The sequence below is a fragment of the Melospiza melodia genome, chromosome 22 (genome assembly GCF_035770615.1).
Source record: "Melospiza melodia melodia isolate bMelMel2 chromosome 22, bMelMel2.pri, whole genome shotgun sequence".
Lineage (NCBI taxonomy): Eukaryota > Metazoa > Chordata > Aves > Passeriformes > Passerellidae > Melospiza > Melospiza melodia.
In genome coordinates this window covers 8,835,490-8,857,515 of record NC_086215.1, presented here as the reverse complement: position 1 = coordinate 8,857,515, position 22,026 = coordinate 8,835,490, and the positions used below count along the sequence as shown (strand labels likewise).

The window sequence follows — 22,026 nt, the reverse complement described above, 5'->3', positions numbered from 1 at the left end:
TGGAGGAGTCCTCAACAAGGATTTCAACCTGACAGTAATGTTTATAAGAAAACTGCCCAGGAACACATTCAGCTTTAGAAAGGAGTAACAGAAAATCCTGATTTTTTACACTTCTTTTTCCTCAGCTGAGTATCTGACCCTGTTCCCCAATCAATTATGGGGGGTTTGGGCTGTCTATGTCCTGACTGCCACATTGAGGTTGCAGTTGCCACATTTGTACACCTTTAACATCAGCTCTGACACTGGCTTTGGGTTTGCCCCATGATGAGCTGAGAAGCGAGACTTTGAAATTGAGTAAAAGTCGTTTCAATACGCATTTCCCATTACATCATTAAAAAAACCAAATATACAACCACAGTCTCAGGGAAGCAGGAGGTGGAAATACTACAATATGAATTGTGTCCAACGTTCTTAACTCACACTGCCTATACAGCCGAGTCAAACTATGCTCTAATCCTATTATGAAACTGCATTGCAAATTGGGGAGGGGAGGAGTGGCTGCAAGGAACACAAAAGAGAAAACTTGCAAGAAAGAGTCAGGGCAACACCCTTGTAACATCATCCCTCAGCATTCATTTCTGCAGAGGGAAATGAGGCCCCAGATGCTCTGCCTGCTCTCCCAGGGCTGTGTTGAAAGATCCAGCAGCACAGACAGGAGGCCCAGCATAGCTTGGGGCTCCTTCTTCGCACACACTCTGAGCAACACCAGAGGCAGGGAACACAGACACAGGCTTTGTATGCTTAAATGATCGCAGAAGAATTCAGTCACATAAAAACATCAAAATTATTCATGCATCTGCCCACCATTTGGTTTCTGAAACTTTAAATAAGCAGAAAAAAGTCCTCTGGACAATGTTCTTTGATTTTAGAGAACAGAAAAAAATTCCTCAGAGTCACTGAATGTATCCAATAAATACAGACTCTCGATCCAAAACTTCTTCAAGCGAGTTTGCCACGAGCAGCCATTTGTAGATTTTGAGATTCCTAACCTATGAATTTCCGAGGGCCGTTTCTGCACTGAATATTTGAGAGTTGAGCAACAGCGACTTGCGATAGGCCCCTGGAAATCAGCTGCTGCCTTCCGTGCCTCTGATTTGATGAGTTAGCACGGTCCTCCTGGCAGGAGGATTATTTTTACTGAAACAACATCCAGCAACACAAAAGAAGTTGAAGGAGCCTGTGGGATGGACACAGCCCTGGGAGCGCAGGGAAGGAGGGACCACAAGGCTGGTCCAGGCACGGTGTGAAGCCACGGCAGGGTGAAAATCTTGCTTGAGGTCACACCTCATCCCAAAGTCCCCCCTTGGAGAGCCCAAGCTTTCCATCCAAACCAGCTGACTCCATATGTTTAACATCCCGCTGTCTGCAAGTAACCACGGGTGTGACTCAAAAATCACTTTTTAAAAGCAAACACGCAAGAAAAGTCAGTTAAACGAATGCCTGTGGAAAGCACACTAAGAAGGGGGATAACCAAAATTGACTAATGTGTTACCTATTAACACATGCTGAAAATATTTTACCGATGGACTCATCTAAATTTTCTTGAGTACGGCGTTAGGTTTTTTCACGTCCAAAATAAGGAAGATTTCCCCCCCCCAGGGGAAAAAAATTATAAAGCTGAGGCCTGAAGATAGGGATTTGTTTATGGGCTCGGCAATAAGATCACTTGACATTTTACAACCATAAATGGTAGAGCCGCGCTCCCTCTGTAACTGCATTAATGAAAGGCACCTGGGTCCGACACCGCTGGTTCCTCACCCTGGCTCTGGAAAACCCAACCCGAACGTGGCCAGCTCCAAATATCCCCCAAACCTGGCCCCAGCTTAAAAAACGAGGGATAAAACTCTGTCCGGAATGGTGGGATCGGGGTACTCACCTTCCAGGTAGCAGCTGGAGGAGGAGGAAAGCCCCTTCTTCGATTTGCAACCCACCAATTTCAAGCAAATCTCCAACATTTTCATTTGTTAGAGTTTGGCTTCGGCTGTTCAATTTTCCGTTCCCCCCTCTTCTCCAGCTTCTTTTCTATGTGGAATTATCCGTTAGAAGTCTTTAAAAAAAAAAAAAGTCTAAAAAGATCCCGGTAAAAGTCTAAAAAAAGTCTAAAACAACATATCCAGGAGAAGCCTGAAACAAAATATCCAGGAAAACTCGACGAAATCCAGCGCTCCGAAAAGCATTACAAGGGCGAGCCCGAGAGGCGGAAAATGCAGGGGCCCCGCACCTCCTCTCCCGGGGAGTTAACTCCAGCCATCTTCCCTCCTTCCCAACTCTTTTGGCGGGAGAGAGAGGAAAGGAGGCGGGGAATGAGGTGGGGGAAGAATAAAAAAAAAAAAAAAAAAAAAAAAAGAATAAAAGCAGTAAGAACTTAAAAAAAAAAAAAAAAAAAAAAAAAAAAAAAAAAAAAAAAAGCGCAGCCAACTAAGTTGGGCAGAGTGAGCGGTGCCGGCCGTGCGCGGCAGCCGGCGGGCGCTGCTGGGGCTCGGCTGCCAACAAAGGGCCCCTCACTCCGCCGCCGCCGGCCTCCATGACATCAGGCGTGCAGCAACGCCCTCGCTCCTTAACCTCCTCCTGCCTGCAACTCTCCCAGCGCCCAGGAGGCCGGGGGGGAAACCAGCAGGTCTGGGGAAGAGGGGGAAAGGCGGAGTGCTGGAGCTCCGTGCCGCCAGCGGAGCCTCCAAAGCGCGTCGCTCCACAGCGCGTTCCGGGGCTGCTCCAACAGCGGCGAGCCCGGAGCGATGCCCACGGTAACCCGGCACAGAACGGCGGGGGAGCCGCAGCTCCTGCCCTGCGGTCTGTCCTGGCATCTCTGCGCCAATTACAGTCACAGGGATTCAGGATCATGCGGTTACTGCTGCTCCTCCGGCACAAGGGCACAAAAGTTTTCACTCTCACACTACCTCCTGTTCTTTTTCCCGGCATGTTTCTCAAGGCTGCACACCAATTAATGCTCTCTGCTCATGTATTTTTATAGATTGTTTTCTGGCATTATTGTGTGTGTCCCATTTAAACAAACATAATTTTTGGGGTGTGTATACACACACACACACACACACACACACACACATATATATATATATATAAATTTTAATATATATTTATATAATAAAATATATTTGTTTGTATTTATATCTAGTTATGTCTTTTATATATTATTTATATTTGTATATATTTACATGTTTATATTTACATATAGTAGGTATGGTCTATCTACCTACCTATCTCTCTCTAAAGGAGATAGCATATTGGGTATATATACAACTGCATTATTTCCACTCAAAAATCCCTTTTCACTTCCCAAAGCTCGGGGTGCTCCTGCTGCTTGGAGCAAGAGGTGCTCAAAGGATGCAGAGTTCATAAGGGATGCAGAACACAGAGTTGGGGAAAATGGCCTGGGAAGCTGATCTCAGCACAAATCACCCCACGACGTGTGGAGCCCTTGGTGTGTCACACACAGAGTCAACAGATCAGCAAATCTTCAATTTTTGTCCCTGAAAACTTGCCTTCACATCTGACAGTTTATTTTGGCAAGGTTTCTGACTAGTGCTTGTGCTCTTTTGCCCTCCATGGTTTTCAAACATTGAATACTTTAGGGGAAACTCTGCATGCTTCCAGCATCTGAGGTCTGTGCCTCCGAAACAGCAAACATTGCTCAGACTCTTTAAACATTATTTTACAGCATCACTTTGCCCCGGTCTTCTGATCCATGGGGTAAAAACATGAAAGACAGCTGGGAAAAAAAATCCTTGATCTCTCAACCCGTACTGAACTGCAATAAGAGCATTTGTTTTTGTTTTTGGTTTTTTAAATACCACTAGTCACATTTCTAGCAAAGAAATAACACTAAGGACAGTGTCATGTTTACAGTGCTTTCACCTTTTTCTCAGAAAACACAAACATGGATATGCCCATTTAATACACCAGAAAGCAGGTAGAGAACTTCAACATTTCCTCAATTCAGACAAAGAGCTGAGGCTCTCATCCCCACTGCTGGCAGCCTGCATGGACATAGGGAAAACAACAATACAGTTCTCCCCATCTATCCCATCCTCTCTCCACTTCTAGGGAATTTCTGTTTTATGGAAGCACCAGAGTTTAAGAGAAACCCACACCTATCTACTTGTTCCTTGCCTGCCTAACAGGGAACTTGTGTGCAACTGCACTGGGGGAGTGAAAAAAAAAACTACCAGGAAACAAAAGAGGAGTTAAACACAGATTTGGAGGAGAAAGGTTACATAAATCACAGGAGGAGCTCAGGCCTCACATATTTCAGCCCAGTGTCATGTTTTAGGATGAAATGAGGTTTTAAGAGCAGACCAAGCATCCTGCACTCAGCTTCTTTTCCATGAGACGAGCGTCCCCATCCCTATCCCACTTCTCCTGCAGCTACAGGAACTCAGAATCCCCAAAGAATTCCCTGCAGTACAAAGGCTGCCCCCCACGAGCACCACCCAGCCATCACAATTAAGGTTAATACAATGAGTGCCAGCAGAATTAATGCGGATTACATTTCTGATGAACTCCTGGGGTTCCTATTCCTGAAGAAGAATGCCTCATCTCAAATTAAATTAACCCGCCTGCAGAAGAACCTCACTCTAGGAGAAACACATCCACTTGGGGAGTTAAACACAAAGGGCTATCTGGGATAACTTCCTCTGTAGATAAACAAATTAATTCCCTTTATGCTTCCAGGCAGACACGCTTGTGTGGTCCCTGTGCTACAAACATCATCCTTCAACATTTCCTCTTTTGTGTCATGGCAAACTGGGCTGTAAATACTTTGAGCAAACACCCTCTGCCATTCCTGAATGCCATGAAATTAACTGGTGATACAGAAATAAAAGCCATACTGGTAGTGTCACACAACCTCTGCCACTCTTAGTGCTGTCAGCTATAAATCCCTCTCACATTTGTTTGTGATACACATCTTAAACAAGATCAGTCATGAAATGTGTGCAGATTTCTGGACTATAGTGACTGATGCAGCCTTCAACTCAGTCTCTCTGCTGCAGAATGGCAGAACAATTTGGTTGGGAGCAGGCTCAGAAGGTCTCCAGTTCCAGCTCCTGCTCAGAGGGAAGCTATCTCCCCACATCAGGATTTTCCAGGCTTTGAGTCTGCTGGGCAGTTAAACACTTTTTATCCTCTCATCCCTACGCAGCTTTGCCTGGTTGCAAGTTTTAAGTGTTGCTTCTCCTCCTTTTGCTGTGCACCTCTGAGAAGAGCCTTTCCAGCCACCAGCGGGGTGGTGATGAAAGCTCTGGGACCCCTTCCACCCCCTCTCTGCCTCGGTCCTGGGGGGCAGCGCTGGCTCCAGCCCCCTCCAGCTCCCTCCAGGGTCTCAGCATCTGCTGCAGGGGAAGGAGCTCCAGATGTGGCTTCACAAGAGCCAAAAAGAGGGAAATAATCACTTCCCTCGACCTGCTGGCTCTGCTCTCATTAATGCAATCCAGTATCCGTTAGCCTTTATTGTTCATGCTCCTACAAGAGCACAAACCTATTTAGCCACAGCCTTTGTGTCAGAGCTGCTTCTAGCAGACAGATATTTATTCTTTACATTCTTAACACTACCCAGAATTTGAGGACAGATTTCTATCCCAAAGAAAATGATCACACACACACAGATATGACAGCAGCAGCAAAAGGACTGGACTCCATGAACAGAAAGTGAGTTTTGGCATGATCTCACGTGTTAGCAGCTGGAGTGAATTTTGTTGCAATACTGTTAAAAACAGCTTGAGTGTTTGTCACCCATTTAAAATCTGAGCTTAATTTTGTTTTAAAACCCTCTTCTGAAACATGGAAAGTTAACAGAGTTTCAAGTCCCAAAGTCTGGGCATTTTTTGATAGGCACATTCAGCTGATTTGGGATGGAAAAGTCACTTGAAATAGAAGTATCTCAAACTAGTGGTTAAAGCAAAGGAGTAAACAAGTGTGCCAGAAAAAGAGCAAATTCTTGTTTAGTTACCTGTGCCTTATCTTTCTCTTCTATAAAGGCAGTTGAGAATTTCCCCACAATAAAGACTAACTCAGTGCCAGCTGTAAAACAGTTTTTTTGTCTCTGGAGCAACAAAATGTAGAATCACATAATTTATGAGATGCATTTTTCTTCGTAAGTGGTGAGATTACATGTCATTTGGCACATTCATAGGTCACTGTCTTTAGGATTAAAAATACACCCATGCCACAGAACACTCCCATGCTACACAGCTCTTGTCTGATGGCATTTTTCACATAGTGGAGTAACACATCCTAACACCATTACCTGATAAAAAAATGTGTGTGTGTGCATGTTTATATGCAAATAATTAAAGAAGCCAATGTTGAAATCCATGAATGACCACAGCATGTGCTACAGATGGAGCTGTAACAGAGCTGGGCTTTGATCCAACAGCAAATGCAGCACTGCCTGTTTTCCTGGGGGTTAGTCCTGCTTTGTCTGACAGGTTCCAGCTTTCCTTTGGATTTTCAGATCCTGCACTGTTAAACAACTTCATCCACTCTTAGACACAAAGTGCCAAACGTTTGGGAAGACAGTGCTATCTATCAGATACAGAGGGCTAGCAGCTTTCAAACCCTGGCTACTCAACTCTGCCTTCTTGGCACGTGCAGCACAAAAACTCTGGTGGAGTCTTGTAGAGCTGTTGGCAGTGAATACAACAACTTCAGTGAGTCAAGCACATTGTGTAATGAGAGCTTTGTTATGGTAGAGAAATTCCCAAGGCTGGCAGGGTTAGGGGTGAGTGCACATCCCACACCCAGCCACCTCAGATTTCAACAACTGTCTCCTGAGTGGATCACCTCTTAGTCTCGACTGATTGTTCAGACACTCCAAAGGACAAGTGAAAACAAGTCTTCCAGAATACCCCAAGGTTCTTCACTTCTTTGGCTATGACAGCACTACACAAGAAGGCAATGACTTTTGGGATTTTTTTGTAAAATCTGCCATGTAATGAAGAGAGGGTGAGAAAAGTCCTTGTTGGTGTTTTCACACAGAATGTGCGCTACATCAGCCGGGTGAGATCTCCAAGTGAGATTCTCCACAGGAGAAAGCACAGGAAACCAGGATACTGAGGGATCTACAGCTACCACTTACTTGGTGAGCTCTAGGAATCCCACTGGCATTAGGAAATTAGGAATGCACACCCAGATAAACAGGGCTCAAGTGGTTTCACCACTCTGCCCAGATGAACCTTTGTGCCAGAGATGTGTGCAAATGCCAGCCTTTCTCCACCACTGCCCTAACTTGAAACCACTCCACCAGTGCTGCCAGTGTCTCTCTTCCAGCTTTTTATGTAGAAACCTCTGTTTCTCCCTTTCCACTTCACACACAAAACATTTTTACAGACCACTGTTCTACCTTCCTGTTTAAGCTCTTCTCAAGATCCAGCTGACAAGTTTACAACAGCTAGTTAAAACAGCATGTTAAAAACAAAAGCCTCTTGCTACTACTCAGACCATTCCACAATAGGTATTATTGTAAATAAAATAAAAAAACCCACAAATAAAGGCAAGTTAACACCTGAGGGCAAAGAGTGTTCTTCTTCCTTCAGTCACCATCCAGCAGAGCTGGAATAGCCCTGCAAGAGCACAGAGAGGCAAATGCATGTACAGGGAGATATTAAACACTTCTGGTACTTGGACTTACTAAGTCCCACTCTCGTTGGTAGAAACTTAAAAAAAAAAGCAAGAAAAGCCAGGTTACAAAAAGTCCACTGTACACATCAACAGAAAAGCCAAGGATTTTGCAATAAACCATGTGCATTTGTTGGTTTTTCTCCTTGATTTAACAGATGTTTGTTATTTGCAATTTTCACGAGTGAAGGAGGTGCCTGGGAAGTGGTGGGATTTCAGAGATGGAATGTTCAACTATTTGAAATTCCTTTCAAGCAACAGAGCAGAATCCTTATTTTTTTAAGGTAGTAACAAGGCAGAAGGTAGTACTAAATTCCTGCAATGGTGATATGTATTCACTGTACTCATGTAAAAACACAAGATGGGTCATGAGCTCTTCAGGGAATTGCTTGGAGTTTTGTCATTTGAAGCCTGCAAGGTTAAATTCAAGTCCAAAGGGGCTCATCACCCATCACTGAAAAAGTTTTGGGGCCCTTCCACTAAACACTTTATGAACATCTGCAGGCTAAGGGAAAAAAAAAAAAAAAAAAAAAAAAAGAAAGAAAAGAAACCAAAGAAATTTCTTGCACTTTTCAGATCTGAAAATAATAGCAGTGTACGTTAAAGACACAAAAATGGCATAAATTCCTCCTGACTATTAATGACTGACCTTCCATTGTCCAGGCAGTTTATTAAAATTGCGAAAGAGGGAGCAGGGACTGGAAGTTCCTGTGCATTAGGTAGAATTCCAAAGTTTAGGGATCCTGCTGAAGTTCAGTATTTTGTGCCAGCCCGGGGAAGGGAGGAATCACAGACAGCCAGGATGCAATCACAAAACATACATGCTTGGAAAGGACCAGCAAACAAATTTTAGAGAAATATCTCTGCCAAACACTGACTCAGATCATGAGTGGGAGCATTTCCGTATTTCCTTTAAATGAAAAGGCAAGGAAATGCAGATGAGAAAGTAAAGGTAAGAGAAGAGGTTAAACGGGAGCTCAGAGCTGCTGACTGTGGGCTTTTCTTGGGTAAATCCGAGCACATCTGCAAGAAGAGCCAGAGGGACCAGAGAACAGGGGTTAGTGCTGGCAGTAACTAAGTGGTTAATTTCTTCCATTCAAGAGCTGGAAAATCTGCCAAAGCAGAAGAGCAGGCCTCGCAGATCAAATTACACATGAGGAGGGGGTGGAAGGGGAGAAGAAGAAAAGAAAACAAGTATTACTGAACCACTGCCGCATGAGACCCAGCGGGGATTAGGAGAACATGGAGGAGGAGAGCTTTATCCAGGGCTGGCTGTAAACACAAACCCAATCCATGCCTACACCTCGCCATTCCCTGCGGGAACACCGACCTGCCCCGAGCCCCTGAGCCCTGTCAGTGTGCAAAACCTTCTGTGCACCAGCTGTGGAATCCCAGTGATGGGACCAGCTGGATCCCCGTTCTCCCTCTGGCTCTCCCCACCCAGGCAAAGTGCTTGCGCTGCTTTTCCTCTCCCAGCTGGAGAGTTTAGGCTGGGGCACGGATCTGTGGATGTGTCCTGCTGCTGCCACAGGTGTGGGAATCACCCAAGGACGTGAAAAGCAGAGGGATGAAAGCCACGTGGAGCGAGTAATGGCGCACAAATAAACAAATAATCCATCAAACCGAGGAGCAGTTCAATTCCTTTGCCTTGAAGGTGATCACACAAAGGAGGTCTCACAGCCATTTCAGGGCAGGTGAAGGTTCCCTTCCCCACCACACATCATTTCTGTACTCACTCACCTAAGCTTTTTCAGCACTGAATTCAGCAAAGATTATCCTAATTTACTGAAATGCAGAAAATTTCAAGTAACACATGCACACAGCCACAAGAGAATAGGATAAATTTGATTGCAGAGATCATTTTTCTCTAGGGAGCTAATCCTTGACAGTGCCTTTGAACACTATCAACGTCAACGGGCAGAAACCTTTAAAACACACAGATGTTTTGACACTGAAATGAGTGTGCTTTTTTTCCTCTTCTTTTAAATTAATTAAAAAAAAAAAAAAACCAAGGGAAAAAACCCTCAAAACCCCAACCCAAAGCCCCAAACTCCAGTGCCTTCTGCTCAGTAATTCCAGACGTCACTAATTCATCCACAGGGGAATACATATTATTTTGAGAAAGTAGTGGAAGCCCTTTGTAACTATAGAAATAAAAAAGCATCCATATAAGCATAAAACCCACTATATAAAGCCATCTACAGTCACTTGATTTAAATTACTCTACTTATCCACCCTCAGGATCTACTCTCAGCCTCCCTTAGATGTGCAGGTAAGTGCCTGGTGCTCCTTAGCACTAATTGCTTATTATTCCCAGTGTAAGAAAGTAAATATATGCTCCCAGAAAGGAAAAGCTTCCAGTTAATTAGAACTGCCTGCAGCAATGGTTCCCTCCAAACAGTTCAGCATTTTATTTTGTTGTCAGGACACAATATAAGAAGTTTTAAGAGTCCTGCTGGGACTATGACGTAAAGGCAGGACCAGTATTTTTTCCTGTGAAGGCTGGGGCCGACAGGAAGACGCTTCAGAGAGAAATAAGGCAAAAGCAAAATGTATATATACACCTCTGTCTTGGTCCAACTGGAGCAAGGATGCAGGAAAAGGATCTCTAATTTACTCATGCACTGCTGAGAACAAATGGATGCAGTTCAAGTCCTAAACTCTCACAAAGGCTGAACACTCTTTTCCAATTGCTAAACATAAAAACACATTAAAAGAAGCATTTTAATTTGGATTTTTATTAAAAAGCTAGGGAACATTGTCCCTGGGTTGCACCATTAAGACAAAGCAAAAGACTGATGCTGAATTCATAAGGGGGAATAGTTACTAAGCTAAGCTCTTTAAGAATGAGGGGTTTTTGTATGCTTAATCATGCTTGTCATATCTGAATACAGATTTAGAAAATGGCACGAGACTGTGCAATACCTCTGCATGTTTTCTGCCTTTCCAGGCACAAGTGGAAAGATAAAGGAAGGTGTAAAAAAGAAATCAGTGCTACTGATCTCCAGCAACCCCAAAAGTTCCTTTCTATTCACTGCCTCTTTACCTGCCCATCATTAATCAGAGCCTTTCCCAGAGCAGATATGTTACATGTGGTCTGATTCTGTCTGCCCACGTAACAGACAGAAAATAGGGAGAAGTGCCAAGTATCAAGGAGTAACAGCCACTGGCACCCTCCAAGCCATCCCACCCTGCTCCAAGGGTGAGCCAGACACTTCTGTCATGTCAGGCTCAGCTGAGTCACTTCACTGCTCAGGGAGAGAGGAGGATCTTGAGGATGTGCACAAATATTTAAACAAACAAACACAAAACTAAAATACCTGTGACTGCTCTGAAAAGTTGCACAATGGAGCAGCAGGGAGGGAAGCAGGAAAGTGCTGCAGACAAACACTGAGACGAGCTGGGAAGAAATCCTGCTGACACAGAGTGAGGGTCTTGAGCCAGTTAACCCCATCTAAACACAGAGTGCCTCGGTCCCACCTTTTCCATCTTCTCCCTCTTGCTGGCACTGGTGCTCACACAACCATGTGGTGACCCAGTTCAAGAATGTCAAGAGTCTTGTCAGTTTATATTCAAACAAATAACAGTGCTGGCATCGTGAGGGGGCCAGCAAAGCTGTTCCTTAATTCAAAATACCGAGTAAACCATCTGTATTGACAAGTTGTATATAAATAGCTTAATCTTACCAACCTTTCCTACTGAGACAGTTACAAACAGATCCCAAAGAAATAAATATATGAATCTAGAACTGGACCAGCTATAGATGGAGTTCATCAATCATTCAGAGACCCTCAAACAGACCACAGTTATTCTGTGCTGGGAGACGTGCTTCCACCTGAAATGGGAGTACTTCATCCAGCCTCCAGTAACTGGCTGCACTCCAGTCTGGATTCAGGGAATGCAATGCCTCAAATTCCTAGAGAGCTGACAGATACCCAGATATGCAGCAGTGCTGCAACACAGACAGCAGTCCCAGAAAACACAGCTTGGTGAGAAACCTTCTGGAGAAAGGAATTCCTCTGCAGCTCCACTCTGAGCCTCTCCTGATTCTGGGGTTGTTCTATGAAGTGCCAGACAGAAGATAGCACAACTCTGTAATTTAACTCACAGCTTTTCCTATTTCTCATTGCCAGTCCATAGTGAGGTCTCATGCCAGCCATAAACAAGCTGAGCCAAGTTAGAGATGTTATATTCAGTTACTACAAGAATAAAGACTAAAAACTAGTGAGCCTGGAACATCACGTGGGAATACCCAAAGCAAAAATCAATGAACTGGTTTTTGTTGGGCCACACATCCTGATTTCCTCCCTTCCTTGGTTCAGTCTTTGCACGTCCAGCGTGACCAGAGGATTTTCAGATGGTGAAAGAGCTGCTGTGTTCTCCTAATCCCTCCCTCCCACACATACAGCAGCCAGGGTGCCAGGAGAACCCATTTTAAAATTAATCTCAAAGTAGAGAACATTCATAGAAAGAATCAGGACTAGAAATCTTCAGCAGCTCTGGAGTCAAGGGGGATGAAGCAAGGACTGAATGGACAATAGAGGATATTGAGGAGGTGACACAAAAGGATTTTAAGCCTTGTAACACACCATTTATAAAATGGAAAAATCCCACAGACCATGTGATCTCTCATTTTTTTAATTCTACCTGAAGTGTTTGTAAAGGATATCACAAGGTCACTGGGAGGCTTTAGCAGGTTATTGTTTTGGAAAGACCTGAAAGATAGCTTGGGTCACTTTTGCTTACACTGTCAACCCCCCAAGCAGGACCTGCATTTTAAGAAAAAAATAATTTTGGGGGAAAAATAAATAAGGGAAAATTAAGTATTTATACGGAATAAAATAAGGGAAAATTAACTATTCTGCTTCATCCTATGAACAGACATGCCATAATTTTATTGCCAACTCTTCTTCAGATTTCTCCAATCATTGTAGATAAATTACCTGACTTGGCATCTCCTTTTTTTTTTTTCCAAACGTAACTAAGACAAACCTTCAAACCACAAATCAGGACCCACTGCTAGGAGTTACTACACAAATGTGAAACATTCAGTAACACACCCAACACACCAACTTCCAGCTCAGAAACCACACTTCCCATGCACTTCAGGGGCACTCACATTCTTTCCATCAAGTGGAGCTGCCTCTCGTGGCTGTGGCACAGGGCAGGATTTTAAAACTCCTGAATTCAAATCTGAGGGAGGCTTCTCACAGCTCGCTCAGGGTGTGCTCAATATCACCAACACACCCTGCACCACCTGCGAAATGTCTGCACACGCAGAAATTCTAACAGACATGAAAAGGAGATAGTTCCAAGCACAACAGACAATTTTTTTTTCTCCCCTTGCACAGAAACACTTTGTTTGCAATGAAAAGAAAGGAGGTTTTCATGTGTTGGAGCACCAAGAAGCCTATCCTGGGAGGAAAACCAGGTCTCCCTGATGAAATAGGGATATTTTCTGGTTTCTGTTCCACAGAAATGTGCTGGGACTCCCTGGGGTCTCTTAGCACAGACAGAGGAGTAACAGAAGCTCAGGGAGCTCAACAGCCTAAGGACAAAAGTGCTCCAAACCACTTCAGTCTTGAAAGCTTGAGGAGTCAACATGGTATTAATTGGAAAATACAAAGGCTTCCACAAATGCCTGTGAACACTGATTACTGCCCTTTTCTCAATCCACTCTCTTCAAGCTTCTTATAATATCATAAGAAAAAGCAAACATGAACAGCAATGAGGAACAGCCTATTCTGAAACCACTTCCAGGAACAGGGATTGTTTAAACAAAATACATTAAGTGAAACCATATGTATTAAGGGTCAAACGCCATCTGAGGCTGAATGTGCAGAAATAACCATTTTACAAAATTTGGGCAATTATCCCTTTGTTGTTTTTGTTTTTAACATGAATAATCAGGGTGTTGGAGGTGTTACCAAGGGGGCAAAGCTTGAGGGAGGGAGGAATTTAACTCCACAGCTCCCAAGCTGAAGGTGCCAAGAAAACATTCCTGTTAATGGTGGTGTGCTGGGAGGAAGGTTTGCTCAATCCCATGGACAGAGCATCCTCTCCCCAGGCAGTGAGGGGTCCAGGGTGGGGGTCTGCCCTTGCATTGCTCCCCACAGGAGGGTCCCTGTCCTGCTGCCAGGCGGTCACTTGATCTGAATCACAAGGGATGCTGCTTTCACAAGACTTGCTGGCAAAACAGAGGTGACAGAAGAGGCTCCGAGAAGGAAAAATAAGGCAATTTAAAGCTGCAGAGCCATGAAAGATGTGGTTTAAGTCATTTCAGCACAGAGCACTAGTGCTGGAACTTAGGGGGATTCAAAGATGGTTGACCATTGCTAAGGATAAATATTAAGCTAAAATATTTCACATTTATGTGGCGCCTATAAATGGGCATCTTGTATGAGACTGACACATTGTACTGGTTCAAATACACATTGATCCTTTCCCACCCTAAATCCATCCAACTTATCTGAAACTTAACTTTAACCAGAGCAGCAGGGGAACCTCAGTGCCTCAAAGCAAAGGGAACAGAGCAGATCTTGGGCACTAAGCTCCTCCAAAGCAAAGGGAATGGAGCAAATCTTGGACACTAAGCTCCTCAAGTATTTATTTAATAGAAAGTGTGAACTGGTATCACGATACAAAGGGGTAAAGTGCCATGGAGGAAAAGCTGCCCTCAGAGATCTTGCTCATTGCAACAACTACATCTGAGTATGGTCTTAGTCACCTGCTCTGGATTTGATAACATCCAATTAACTGCAGAAATATTTCCGTATTCATCACTAGTGAAGTCAGACTGCAATCAAATGTTGCAGCTGCAAAGGCTAAAGCTCATTAATCACTTTTTCTGGAAACCCAGAGGATGATGATGGAAGGGAAAACTACGATTCATTTGTTTTTAACAAAACTGCCAGCAAGAAGGCCAAAAAAATACCAATTTCTAATATTTTAATTAATATTTACATGCTAACATCTTAATGCCTGCCAGCTCTTTAAATGGACAAGTATTTAATAGATCCAACATAAATGTATATGCCAGTTATCAGAAGGCAAATTGCACAGCTATGATGTAATGAAATAGCTTTGCTTTATGGGAATGAGGTGACAGGTTTGAAATATGGCTTTAGGTGTTAAAAAAAAAAAATTGATTTTTCACAGAAGCCACAAAACTGTAATGCAATTACTTGCCTAAGTCTAAAATTTTACAGAAATTTAAATTCAACTTTAAAGATATAAATGAGTCATCAATTTGCATTAGGATGGCTGGGGACCATATCACTCTTCAATCAACATGAACTAATGAAGCTTTCCTGGTCTGAATAAAACAGCTAAACTGAAGTGCTGAGGTGCATACACATCACAGTCACAAAATGCTTTTATGTTCTTGATAATAAAGTGTCAGAATAGCTCTGAGGGAGCCCAGGGACCGAGCTACCCCTGCTCAAAAAACCCCAAATGAATGGAAAAAGCCATGTTTTCTCATTTTTCTTCATTCTTGGCTCTCCAGAAACTTGTTCTTTTATTTACAGAAAAGTCACTCTGGAGGTTCATCTTACCTGTAAAGGGCCAGCTTACTTTGATGCTCTTACCCTGCCCTGCTCAGATAAACCAACAAAGTTCAGCACCTCAAGTTACTCAGTCCCAGCAGGCAAAGAGCCTGCCTGGAGGGGAGATTTTTCAGGATTTTTTGCTGTGCTCTGCTGGGAGGAACAGCCTCGTTCTGCTGGTCTGGTAAATGAGGAAAACGGGCTCAGTTCTGAAGCAGAACCAATAGGAAATATATAAGCACAAGACATTGTCTTTGACTTCACTGCTAGGCCACTTTCCCTCTTTTCTTTGTACTTTTTCCCTCCAGAAACAGACCATAAAGATGAACTCATCTGTGGGTTTGAGTGGTTCACACCTCTGAAAGCTTTCAAACGAAACAACCAACACACCAACCATACCATGACAGACCTTGGCTATTTCATCTCCAGCAGGACTGAAAGCATTTTCAGGAGAGCACACCTCTAAATGTCCTGCTGTGGATCACTGCTGGCTTTGGAGGAAGGAGGGATCCCATTCCCACTTTGCCCACTTGTGGGTGGACACAAAGAGAAAGAGCAGCACGCACTGACAGCAAACCCCTCCATGGTGGTGACATGGTTCAGCAAGGACCTGTCCTTACAAGCCACACTGGGTTCTGTGACAGGACCTGGGGCATCTCCTGGGCCAGAGGAGCTGGGCCAAGAGCAATCCCAACCCAGCTGCACTGCAGCAACACACAGCTCGTAATGCTGTGGAAACCATCCCAAATCTGAGGGCGGTTGAAAACGTTAAGGAAAAGGAGGAGTGGGGGCCAAACCAAGAGGCTGCCCCCACCTTCCTTCCTGTCCATCCCCATAAGTTATTCATTAACATACCAAAATACACATATCAATGAAGAATTCATGGAGATTCTCTGAATACCAAATTACTGAGCATAGTGACAAGGAGAACTTGCTCAACACCCTCTTCCAGTTCCACACCCTGTCCCGGGTGGATCGCTCATAAAGCTCCACTTGTATTTTACAGCAGCAAAGTCCTCCCTGAACCCCTTCCTCACCAATGCCTCTGATGACTGCAGACCATCTCTAAACAGAGCAGCAGCCACAAATGCTGTGTCTTTAAATCCATCCCCATTTCATTTTCCAAGTTTCTGTTTGAGCCGTTACAGCTCCCTCAGGACTGCACTGACTCACTGCATTTTCTGGATGACGCAAGCATGCTCCTCTGCACAGCTTCAAAACAGGCTCCAAACATTTCCAGGCACAAAGTGGCCACCAAAGAACCATGGAAATTAGGTGTTCTAACTGAGCAGGCATCACCCCATGAAGCAGGGGGCAAACTTCAGTTCCTGTCCTTATTGCAAACGGATTCATCACTGGCATCACTTCTTCCCGGGAATACTTCTAGGAAAGCTTAAGTTTCCACTCTGAATTCTGTGGAAAATATTTTGGTTCTGACAGAACACCTACGAGCACTGGTCCACCACTTCCTCTGACCCATCCAGCTCTGCCCCTGTTCCCATGGGATTGTAGTTCCAGCTCTATTATTGAGTGCAAACCTCTGCTCTCAAGCTGCACCCTTAAAATTCAGATTCACACTACATTTTCCAAGCTGATTCCCAGTTTCTCAGTTTTATCTTCCCAGCAAGGGCAGGCAGGTAAAAGAAGAGAAAATCTATTCCAGGAGGGAACATTTAGGGAACACTCCAACAGGTTAAGCACATGTGCTCGTGGGTGGACTATGGGAAGAGACCTGAAACCACCATGGGGAGACATGCATGCAAAAAACACTAGATTGGGAAAAGCATTTTCCATGACTCAAAACTGAACTCTGTTTCTCTTCCTCCTGAATCCCTTCACTCAGCTCTTTGTGTTCTCCCAATTACTGCAAGTCAGCAAACAGCCCTTTTATGTACATTTTCTTTTTTCATACAGGAATGGTAACAAAAGCAAAATAAACACTGGGCTTCTGACTGATGTTTGCAGCTCGATAGCAAAGGCAGCTGAAAAATTCTGGTTTCTGCTTGTTGCCTTCAGCTTTTATCCTCTCTGAAAGATTTCACCATGATAAAGAGAACTGGAAGTGACATAAAAATGTAAAACTACATAATGAAGTGGAGAACAAATTCAGAGAGAAAGACGAGTGTCTTGTTTTATCATCTCCACTAACGCTGGTAACGCACATCTCAGGGAAAAGACCTTCTTGCTGGAGAGGCTGCTCGTTCCATTCAAGCCAAGTAAAGGAAGATAAATGTATAAAACAAACCTGTTCACACTTCACTCTTTAGGGCAGAAAGGCCTTTTGCCAGCAGAGGGTTCCTGATTCCTGCCTCACAGAGAGCACCAAACATTCATTTCCTCACACTGCAGAGTAACAAGTGTTAGCACAAACACTGCAATATCTGAAACCAAGAATATGGAGCACATGAGGAGCTTGGAGACACCGGGAGAAAAGCAGGCAGCAGGATTGGAGCATGCAGGTGCTAAGAAGTGCAGGATGGCTTCACATGGGCCAAGAGTTCACAAATCAGTGCCCTGGCTCCATCCCTACTCCAAAACAAGGACTTGGAGGGGACCTACAAACTTGCTTTAATCCTTACTGTCAGTCATTCATAAAAAGGCACACGAAGCTTCACATTCTCTGTGGAGAATTGGGAGTTTTATATCAAACCATATGTGAAAAAGATATCTAGTGTTAATATATGCAAACAACTTTATTTAGATATAGATTTTTTAATTAGTATTTGCACTGTCTTGGAAAGAGAGAATTGAGAATCCTGCCAGATCTTAACAAAAAGAGCAGATTTTCTAAACAGGCAAACACACTCTGTTTTACAAACTGTGAACTGAAAACTGCATACAAGGAATGCTTTTGCTCACAGTCAAATTACTGGTCATTTATCACATTTCTACAGCTAACTAAATTTCTTTCTCTAATTTTTCTGTGTCTTCTGGTTCACTCTTAAAGCAACAGAGGAAAAGAAATGAGCCAGAGTCTTGACGTGGGATTAATGCATTGGTGTAGGAAATTGGCAAACTTTTAAACTGTTTGAAAGCCCTTTTCTCCCAATCAGACTGGACTGGCAGCCCGTGAACCAGGGACACACTAAGGACAGCGATTAGAAAAGCGTCAGGAATTATGATTCAGAGAGGTGAATCACCAGCAGCTCCCCTGGGGGGTGAATTTGGGATAAGCATAGCCGAAGTGCAGCCCTATGCCAGATTACACAACCCAGGGCAGCGAGCACAGGATGATTTACTTGGAGGCAGAGCTCAGGTCCTGGTTCCCAGCCCTGTCCCGGCGGAGCAGCGCGCGGCGCCTGCTGCTCTCGCTGGGCTGCTCCCACTTGCAGCCTGAGCTTTCTCCTGCCCAAAGCCCACACACCAGCACGGCCCCGCTGCCAAGCACGCCACGGAGCCCTGGCATGGAAGCTGGGCTTGATCTTCTCAAGAGCTGTTTGTTATTCAACAGCCACAGATGAGCCAGCTCTGCTCTGACTTCACACGGGAAGAGCAGCAGTGCTTTAGTCCTGGCTCCACTCTTCCCATTCCAGGCTTTACCTTTAGACAGCACAGGCTGGGAGCTTCCCAATGGTTTTACCTCTAGCAAAAGCACATCCCAAGCTCAGCACTAGGCCTAATAATCCACAGCACTTTCAAGGAAGTTTATTTTGTTCCATGGGATGTGTTTTTATGAGGGTGCTTTGAATCATGGGTGTGCAAACAGGGAGAGAAATTCTGCAGCCCAGCTCAAGTAGAAACAGTGGAATTTGGCCTGCAGTGCTTCATCCAAGCAGCCATCTGATCTCATGACTAAGTGCATGCAGAGCAATGGGGGTGGTGGGCAGGAAGAGATGCAAGAAGATGAAGCTCTTCTAGTAAACATCTGAGCTGTCTGGAATCAAGGCTGTGCTATTAAAATGAAGCCATTACTGGTTTTCCAGTATCTTTCCCTCTGTTTATCTCAGTTGCCATGGCTCTCACTTGAATCATCTGCACAAATTGCATACACATGTCCCAGGCCACGTTATTTCCACTCTCTCCACAGCTCCAGATCAACTTTCACTCACCTGGCAGCTGCTCGTGCCAAGCAGTGTCATCGTGGCCAGCGATGGAGCACTGCCTCACAGACACCCCTGCTTGGAAAACCGTGGCAGCTATTTCAAAAAGGCTGATTAATATTTCGGGAATTGCAGAAAAGGGAAAGAACTCAGAAAAAAACGGCCTCATGCTATCCTTCATGACCTGGCTTCCAAGAGAGTTGAGTCTCCAGTGTTGACACAACCAAGAGCTCTTCTGGGGCAGCTGGAGCAGGCCAGCTCTGAGCTGCTGAAGCTGCTCCCCTACTCCTCCAGTGTATGAACAAGAATCAAAGGAATGGAGTCAAAATTCATCTCCCTGGCACATCAAGCTATCTAAATAATCCAATATATTGTCCTCTGGCTATGGTTCTGTGCCATGTGTCCCAAACGAATTACACAATCCAAAACCAGGTACCAGCCTACTGACAGAAGATCAGACCCTTGGTGCTGCTGATCCACAGCTCCCACAAATGCACTGTATTCTGTTTGAAACTTGGAGCTTAGCAAGGTAACCCCAAAGCATTCTATACCTGCAGTAAGACGTATTTTCTGAGTGTTTCTCTTTGCATTAGAGAATTTACAGAAGAGAACCATGCCCTGCTTAAACACAGAGCATAAAACCCAAGCTCCACCACAGCTGCCATGTCAAAATTGTGAATACAGAAGATTGCTGCCCCCTCCTCCCACTTCCATCCCCTCCAGACCATTAAGAATCAGAAGGTGAGAGCCGAGGCTGTCTGAAAGCAGCAGCTGAGGCAGCACTGCAGACAGGATGCTCTGACCAGACAGAGGATCTGCTGCTGCTGGAGACAGAAAGATGGCTCAGAGAGCCCGCTCTCCTCCTGTGTCAGACACACAGCAGACACCCACACCACCCCAACAGGCTCAGGTTGCACAAAAACAAGTATCCCTCACAGCTTGTCTTGGGAATGACTTTTTGTCTGGAGCTGAGCAAGATGGAAGCATAAGGGGATTGCTGTTGTGGTTCCAGAAGTCTGATTTCTCCTGCTCACCTGCCCTCTGCTAAGGGAAATCCTGCTCACCCAGCCAGTGCTGTGCCAGTACCTGCATCACACAGCTCAGAAACAGCTCTGAGTGCTGAAAATGGAAAATCATTTTCTGTAACACCAATGTTCCCACCCTGGGAATTTAGGAAACAAGCAAAATATAACAAGGAAACTTCCACTGTAATGTTTAATCAAAACACTGTAATGTTTTAATCGAAGTTTGCATTAGGTGAGGAGCAGGCAAAATCTCTGTTGCCTTCAGGAACTCCATCAAGCAGGTTTATTCTAGAGGAAATTTGCCTTCACGAGGTTTTCTTTCTGTCTGTTTTATAATCCTGGGATATAGCTGCAAATTAATAAAAGAACCACTAAAAGGGACATGGTTTAGTTGTGGCCTTGGCAGCGCAGGGTTAATGGTTGCACTTGGTCTTGGAGAGCTTTTCCAACCTCAACAATTCCATAATTCTGTGAAAAGCACTAGTGCTTTGACTTTACTGGGCACCTCCACAATTCTGCACTGAACTGAACACAGCACAAATTATCTCACTTTGCAGCACACCAGACTTCAGAACCCAAGAAAATTGATCCCAAATTCTTGAGATTACTGATTTGCTTCAGGACTCTGGCTACTAGAAAGGTTCTCCTGGCACCAGCAGCATGAAATCCACTAAAATAGCTTAATACTAGATGGGTTCATGAATGTTTCAACAGGCAAAGTGTTGCCATAGAGCAGCACAAAAAAGAGCAAACCTAATTTTTTATTTTATTCTACTTCTCTGACTTTCCGGGAGAACTTTGCCAGATTTGAATGGAAAGAGAAAATAAAGTGGAATGATTCAATGAAGATATTCTGTGGTTAGTCCAGTACAACATAAATGCTCATCTGACCAGGTTTTACTGTGCAGGAAGATTGACAGATGAGCTTTCCCTGCTTCTCCCTCTATTCCTGGATTAAATTTGGCTGCAAGTTATAAGGTATGGACCAGCTACCACGCAGACACTATGCAGGAAACCTGCCTGAAACATATTTTCTTCACTTGAAAAAAGTCCAGCTAACAGATTCACTGTCTAGAATAAATTAGCAAAACCCTCACCAGCACAGGATTGTGCCTTTCTTTCATGCAAAGATGAGCAGCACGGCCTGAACTGCCTTGAAGAGGCTGCTCACAAGGTGTGAACGTGTGGATATGTGTCACCCCTGGTGACAACCTGAGACACACTGCAGTGATGGAGACCTGCCATTTACTGCTCCACAAAAAAAGTCCTACCAGCAGTGATATTCCAGGGAGTGATATAATGAGAAGTGATAACCTGGTATTTAGAGCAAACTGGCACTGAGGAGCTGAATCCCTGCACTTTATTTCACATGCAAATAAATCCCTGTAGCCCAGCCTTCTTTACTCTGAGATTTGAGAAACACACACTGGTCAGTTGAGCTCAAGCCTCCCCTTTAGTGGGGATGATTTTATTTTAAAACACTGTCACCAAGTGGCAGAGCTCCGAATGGCTGCACCAGGTCAGCAGAGCTGCCGACACCATCAGCTGGGGCAAGACAACCAAAAATCCAACCAAATGTCCCAGGACATCTCAGCACATTGAGGGAAATGTCAGGGTAGATCGGTAACTAAATCAAAATAAGCCAAGGAAAAAAGAAATTATCTCAGAAGGAAACTTCAAATACTGTGAGGTTTGTTCTGTCAGTATAAAAACTGGTAGATTCAGTTTTTTATTCTTCCCTTTGAAGCATAAAAATCACTGACAACAAAGCCTGATGACACT

At 44.2% G+C, this 22,026-nt stretch overlaps 1 protein-coding gene across 2 annotated transcripts in view; it reads right to left on the bottom strand.

Annotated features, from left to right (window-relative positions):
- Positions 1-22,026, bottom strand: part of ABL1 (ABL proto-oncogene 1, non-receptor tyrosine kinase) — a 77,798-nt gene that overhangs the window by 30,352 nt on the left and 25,420 nt on the right. Inside the window, exon 1 of one of the 2 annotated variants that reach the window (XM_063174914.1) lies at positions 1,877-2,318. The exons of the other annotated variant lie outside the window; for it this stretch is intronic. Coding sequence (XP_063030984.1) covers positions 1,877-1,961 — 85 coding nt within the window. The 5' untranslated portion in view covers positions 1,962-2,318. Of the gene's footprint in view, positions 1-1,876; positions 2,319-22,026 lie in introns of those variants that run through there. 2 annotated transcript variants of the gene reach the window in all.